The sequence below is a fragment of the Etheostoma cragini genome, chromosome 1 (assembly GCF_013103735.1).
Source record: "Etheostoma cragini isolate CJK2018 chromosome 1, CSU_Ecrag_1.0, whole genome shotgun sequence".
Lineage (NCBI taxonomy): Eukaryota > Metazoa > Chordata > Actinopteri > Perciformes > Percidae > Etheostoma > Etheostoma cragini.
The window spans coordinates 3394015-3401180 of record NC_048407.1 but is presented as its reverse complement, the minus strand read 5'-3'; the positions used below and the strand labels follow the sequence as shown (position 1 = coordinate 3401180).

At 44.2% G+C, this 7166-nt stretch overlaps 1 protein-coding gene across 1 annotated transcript; it reads right to left on the bottom strand.

Moving 5' to 3' along the window:
* Nucleotides 1–296: 296 nt before the first annotated feature.
* On the bottom strand, nt 297–6840 carry tshz3b (teashirt zinc finger homeobox 3b). Its single transcript, XM_034877343.1, has 2 exons — nt 6756–6840; nt 297–5681 (listed from the first exon to the last, which is right to left on the bottom strand). The coding sequence occupies exons 1-2, from the start codon at nt 6838–6840 to the stop codon at nt 2032–2034; spliced, it is 3735 nt and encodes a 1244-aa protein (XP_034733234.1). The 3' UTR covers nt 297–2031.
* Nucleotides 6841–7166: the final 326 nt, after the last annotated feature.

Sequence of the window (7166 nt, the reverse complement as noted above, 5' to 3'; positions counted from 1 at the left end):
ACATACGCAATATATACTGTATATGCCTAACTACTATGCAATAGGACAACAGGAAAGGCTACTGGGAAAGCCCAACAATAATGGTGTCTGCATGTGTGTGTGAATGTGTGTGTGTGTGTGTGTGAGTGTGTGTGTGTGTGTCTTCCACACAGCCCTGCTGCTGCCACTCACTGTACACTAGTATGCAGCTCGCCACAGACAGATGTTGACACACTCCCAGTCCAATGTGCTCGTTAGAGACTGCGCAGCACACACATAATTGATAGCCATGACACACACGATGCACACACACGTTATTGCAAAAAACTGTTTCCATTTTTTAATGCTGCAGTAGAAAACAAGGTTATATGAAGTCATATAATGGGGGTTCATTGTCAAGAACAACAACAACAGAAAACGAAAGAACGAAATGAAAAAGACTAACGGCACAGAATGCATTACAGTATCTGTGCTGTTTACATGCCGATATTTTACACATAAGGATTTTTTTTTTTATTTCTCTACTCTGGCAGCTGTCTGTTACTTCAGCAAATTAACTGCCAAAAATGTAGCAGAACGTGTCACTCAAGAGGTTAGTGTAACCAAGGTTACCTTTCATATCTCAAAAAAGATAAAGCTGCAGTGTAGAATCATGGCAGAGCAATTAGACAGAAAAAAATAATAGGACCAATCGAAAAGGCATTCAACGATATGAAACAACCAAGAGTGCTTATAAATAACAGTTTACATGTGAAATATCTTTATAAAGTAACATCTTTTTTGTACAACCTTTAATATCTTTTTAGTGTTCATACAGCGGCACATGTAGAGTAGTGTCTGGTAAAAAGAGCCTTTAACCCTTTGAGCACGAGTTGGGAATAAAAAGAGTCACCTGTTGTCATCCTTTTGCTACCGATCTTTTTTGTATCCTTTGATTAAATAACACATTTATAAAACTATTGTGCAAAACAATTTTATTCATGTCTTCATATACTGTGCACCAGCAGATAGTCATAATCCTTTTAAATTAAAAAATATAGAAATTATGCATAATTTAGACAGGAATTAGTTTAATGTGTTGTATATACATATTTTACACAGACCTGAATTAATATAGGTCCCTGATCGACCAAAGTAAAATACTTTTTTTTTTCTACCTTTTTTACCACATGGTAAAATGCTCGTGTTATGTCCTGTGAACATATCTCACACAAATATTAAGCCCCAAGATGAAAACCTTGCAGTGAATAGAGAATCTCCTTTGGAAGAAAAATGCTTTCATGTCTAGGATTAGACTCAACATACTGTATGACTGGGAAACAGGCACTGCAGACACAATGCACACTTTATCCATTTAATTCTCACAATAGCTTCAATAATTCACAATCTTCAATCTTGAGTCAATAGTGTTTGGATCTTAGGTGTAGAAGTGCTTTGACGTACTCAGAGGGTTAAATTTTAAATGCTGACTCCAGCACAAAAAAAACAAAAAAACGTAAAGAAATTAAAGAAAGCGAGCGGGAGAAACAAACGTACAAATAAATCATGGAAAGTGCACCAGATTTAGTTAGAAAATGTTTTAACTAAACTGTTTCATGTATGCATGCAGCTTATCACATCCCAGTGATGTCAAAATATAAAGGAACTTAATTCCGTTTACACAAGTTTCAAAATACACACCACTTCATTTTAGAATCTCTTTTTTTTAAACCTTCATATACTGTATCTTCTCAATGACAACAGCCCCGATCTGCACATTTTGAAAAGAAGTCACTCTATTCCCGTCAAAGGAGATCACTAAAATAGTGTCTTGGTTCAGAGTGAGTCTACCTCACACAGCGACAAAAGGAGAAAAAAATAATACACAAAACACAAAATTGAAAACCATGTGCCAAAACTTAAAACAGTAGTTGTATGGCATCTTTGTGCAGTTCCATCTCGTTAATAATCCTTTCTTTTCTTTGAAAGAAATGTCTGTGAAAGGCTTAGGAGAGACAGAGCAAGAAAGAGTGAGCCATTACAAAAGAACGCAGCATTGTCTTCCAGCCAGTGCTACTGTTTCTCCAGCTCACACACATACATGAGATGGTCCTCGGGGGACTTCCCATGAGTCTTGCTCAGGTGAAGCTTGACCGCATGCTTGCTCGCAAAAGTCCGGTTGCAGAGCTTGCACTGGTACACAGCACCACTATCGTCGTCATCGGGGGAGGGTGACGGGGATTCAATTGAGGGCAGAGAGGTGGTTAAGGATGAGGCCAGGGAGATGGGTAAGGAAGAGGGAATGGATTTGGGTAAAGAGGAGGGTAAAGGGTGGCTGGAAGGGTGAAGACTAGAGAGCAGTTTTTCAGATAGTCCTTTGGTGTGGCGGTGACGATGTTGATGTGAAATCTGGCTGAGCAGCTGCTCCCCAGAAAGCTTGGACAGGTCTCGCAGACGGAAGCCCAAGTGGGATTCCAAGTGGCTGACATAGGTGGATGGTGAGCGGATCTGAGAGGCGCAGTCGCTGCAGAAGAACACTGGGTGACCTGAATCCAAGTTTTTTAAGAACTTGGTGCCACCGGTTCTTCTCAACTGGTACTTGACATTTGCCAACCAGTGGGATATTGTAGTCATTGAAAGGCCAGTGAAACGGGAAATGTGCATTCTCTCCTGTGGGCTCAGGTCCGACATTATGTACTTGCCATCACTTGTTTGTCTCAGACTGGAAGCAAACTGGGCTTGTAGGATGAGGAGGTGCTGAGGGTTCCAATTGGACTGCCTGCCTTTACGTTTCTGGGCTGGTGAAATATCTTCTGTCTCCTCTTGTGTGACACCGTCAATGTCGGAGCGCTCAGACAGGCTGGTAGGTGTGGAGGACTTGGAGACAGCCTGACTTTCTGTCAGGTTCCTCAACATATCCGAGATGTCCGACAGTGCGTTTTCTCTCAAAGGGCTGCTGGACATAAAGGAAGCTACTGCGGCTGAAGCTTTGGTCATAGTGACAGTGGAGGAGGGAGAAATTGAGGATGGGGTGGTGGTGGTGGAAGAGAGAGCCGTTGAACCCAGAGAGCCACTACTGCTGTTTTTGTCAGCGTGTTTGCCTTTGGTGAGATCTATAGGTTGATCGTTGTTTAGATGTGGCTGGTAGAAGTAGCGGTCTAAGCGGTCATTGCTGGGCTTTTTGGTCTGTGCTGGTGGGGTGGATGCAGCCACCGCTGCTTTCTCCGCCAGGCTATTGCTCATCTTGAACAGCATACTCATGGGGTCAAGAGAGGGCAAGGCAGGCTTAGCAGCCTTTCCCAGGTGGACGTTCATTACTGACTGCAGGGCACTCAGAGGGTTGACGAATGGCTGTTCTGGAGGTGGATGGTCTGTGATGATAGCTGTACTGCCACACAGAGAGGTAGGAAGGGGGGATGTCACCGTATTTGACTCCACTCCATTCTCCACAGAATCCTTTATGGGAATATCTCCATTGGAATCTCTGTGATTGGCTCCGCTTCCATCACCCACCGCTTTTTCCCCTCCACTTGTATTCTCTGGAGTTTTACAGCCTCCTGGTCTATTTTCTTTGGGCGACTCTCCTCGGACTGAGTCTCCTGCCTCGCTGTTGCAGGGTGAGGGTGTGGAACATCTTAGAGGAGATCCCCTTACAACAGCACTGGGCTCTCTCATTTTCTCCTCAACCTTGGCCACTTTCTCTGTCACTTTCTTGACCAGTTCCTCCATAGCATAGAAGTTGTTTTTGGTCAGTGGGGAATTCTGGCGGCTCGGAGGGGAGATGAGAGGCTGGACCTTTCCAGTTGGAGAGAGAATCTCCCCTCCAGGGAACATGTATTTAAGGGGAGAGCTCTTCCCGGAGTTGCCTAGTGAGAGCTTCATTATGTTTGGGAGCTGGTAGGCAGCATGGATACTTGGATATCCACCCCAGCTTGGAGCTCCATTCTGGGCTTTGTTAATGGCTGAGGTCACTGTGTTCTCCAAGGACTTAAGGATGTCAAGACCCCCTTTTGGACTGTCATCCAGATCCTCCTCAGTCAGATAGGAGTATTTTGAAGAAATATCAAACTTCTCCTCAGCCTCTTCCTCACCGCCTGCTTTCTTCTCCTTGTTGAGATGGTTACCATTGTTGATGATGGACTCTTTAGTGCATTCCTCCTCCTTCTCCTCCTTTTTTATATCCACAACCATGGCAGTGGGGGAGATGCTGGTTGGAGGAGGCACTGGGGCAGGTGGAGGGGAGAAGGTTGTGGCAGCCAGGGGAACGGACTGGACCTTTTCTTCAGCTGTTAAATTGGGTGTGGGGGTTGGGGTAGACAATTCTAATATGGGTTTACCTTTCTTAATAGCAGAGTTGGTGACTTTTATAAAGTGTCCAGTCACCATCATGTGAGCAGTTAGCTCTTGCAGTGTGTCATGAGAGCTGCCACACTCCATGCATTTGAGGATCTGTGACTTCCTGGATTCAAACTGCCAAGCATAACTGGCCCCGTTCTGGTGGCCATAGCGGTTGTTAGGTGTTATGTAAGGGTTGGTGACTTTCTGTAGTATGTCATTAGAGTCATTGAGGGAGGTGGGCTTAGGTGTGGTGCCTCCATTAGAGTCTGGTGAGCTAGGGATATCTAAGTCCATAGGGATTCTCTTCCGAGCCGAGGAGATAATCTTAGCTGCCACTGGTGTAACAGGCTCTTTCAGAGGCACTTTCTGGTAGTGTTTTGTCTTGATCATGTGGACACTTAGGTCCTGAAGGGATTCAAAGGAGTGCCCGCAGTACATGCACTTCAGAACTTTCTGTGCATCCTCCTTTCCCTCCATCTCTAGCAAGGAACGTTTTCTGGGTTTGGACCACCGTTTAGCACCCTCACTATCTGTCTCGTGGTTATCATCCCTGTAGTGGCCTGTCTCGTTCATGTGCACCGTGAGCCCCACTAGTGTGTCGTACGCCGCACTGCAGTCCTTACAGCGAAACTTGCTGGCACCAGTGAATATAGAGCCATAGAGCTTGGAGCTCTGCCGGTACAGCTGGACGGTACTAAAGAGGTTGGGTTCTGTAGACGCTGTGGATACAGCCACTGTGGGGTGGTCAACCATGCCCAGTCTGCTGTGGTGGTTCTGTGAGGCTTGCTGTAGGGTTTTAGCCATAGCTGTCTGGTGCCAGTCATAGCCTCCACTTCCACAGCTACTGCTACTGCTGCTACTACTGCTGCTGTGACTGCGAGGGGTTTTTTCTGCAGGGGGCTGGTTCATGTTCAGATTCAGTGTGGACCAATAGGAGTTGGTCAGGAAGGAGGTGTAAATGGCCTTCATCTTCTCCAGGCTGTCAGCCACAGACCCTGTTGTGGCTAATATGGCCTCATCCCTACTTACTGGTGCAGCGGCATTGGCAGTAGCCATCATGACAGAGGAGGAAGACAGGGAAATGGCATTGGATGGGTCTTTAGAGAGGAGGACGTCATCCTCATTTTTAAGTGAGGAGATCTCAAAATCAGACATTCTGTCACTGGATTCACTCAGATGAGATTCACTGTCCAGCTCTTGACCAGAAAAGTCAGCTGCATTGGGAGAGTCATTGAAGCCAGTGGATCCTGGCCTGTCCTTAAGAAGGAAGTCCTTATCCTGACATAGGAACTTGGTAACAGGCTCCTCCCCTTCCAGAGCTGAATCATCTCCATCCAGGTCCTCATCCAACAGGGCTGCTTCCTTCTCATCTTCAGGGACGTATGCTGTTCAAGCAGAAACAAAGACAAAACAAAAAGAGAGAGAGGAGCTGTTAGAACCACACTGACAGCATACCTTATGATTGAGATTCTCAAATCTTCACCAAGCTGGAAAGTGATAAAAACAGAAGATACTGACATTCCCACTTTCTCCAGAGGATACTTGAGCAATCATCCAATGGCATTCACAGACAAATTATTTCATATCATAAGCTGTTTCAGTAATTTTCTTCTAACTTCCCCCTTTTTTACATTGACATTGTTTTCAAATTGGAATCAAGTTGCCACCCCCTCCCATTCTTTCCCTACCCCCAGGTCTTTGTTCTGTACTGCAGAAAATTATAGACAGCCTGAGAGAGAGAGGGGGAGAGAGAGAGAGAGAGAGAGAGAGAGAGAGAGAGGGGATGGAAAGAGAAGGATGGAGGGAGGGAGAGGGGAAAGATGTCTCTTAAAACAGAACTTGCCACCTTATTCTTCTCAAGGGGCAACAGCTTGAAATTAAAACTAAATTTGAAATTAATGAAGCACATTCTGGCGGTGGCATTCGTTTCTGAAGTAATAAATTACTTGTATCAACCTCGGAGACAGCGGTTCCTGTCTGTCAATTAATATGTCTTACGCTTCTTCTGCAGACTCTAATGCATTGCCTAACAGACACACTCGCCATTTAAATTAAGCATGCATTTTCACTCATTACACTGCTCAGCCCTCGCCTCCTCGTAAATAAAAATGAATGTATGTACGTTTGCCTGCAACAAATCTCTCCCCGCAAAACCCATTTGCTTCAATTACCAAAGATTAGAAAAAAAGTTTAGAGTTATTATTTACAGTTTAGCTTCAGGGAGTGGGCTTGAGGCTTTCAATTTATATTCAAATCCCTCTAGTTTAAGAATATTACAATGGAAATCATGAAGAGGAAATACGTATCTAGATAAATCACAGTCTCGCTTCTTTGTGCATCTAGGAATGTTAGTTTTGTTAATAACAAGGAAAAGAAGGAAAAAACATTAGGGTTGGTTTTGTGAATAACAATTGAAGCGTACACGGACTAATACATATATAAACCTCTTGTTTCAGCACCTATACTGGCAATGAGGATGAGCATGTGCTTGAATGTCAGTGGCCTTGTGCCTAGCATTCCTTTTTGCAACAGGCCATCACTCATCTAAGCTGGTATGTAAACACAGAGCGAGCCGGTCAGTGTAACGGGTGTGGCACGGAAGCAAATATTCAATCACAACATACTACTTTCAAAGACACGCAAATACATACATGAAAGTAGATGTCATTTATTCTTATGAGAATGCAGAATAAAAAATCCTCATTGGCAGAAAGATTTAGAAAAATGTATGCATATACACGCACAAGGTATAGGTTAACATCAAAACTCTGACTTATGCCTACAGTTTTTTGAAAATATTGGTCAGAAAACAAGGGGAAATACTGGCTTCCACAAGTAATCTCTATGCAACACACTTAAACTGTTGCCAA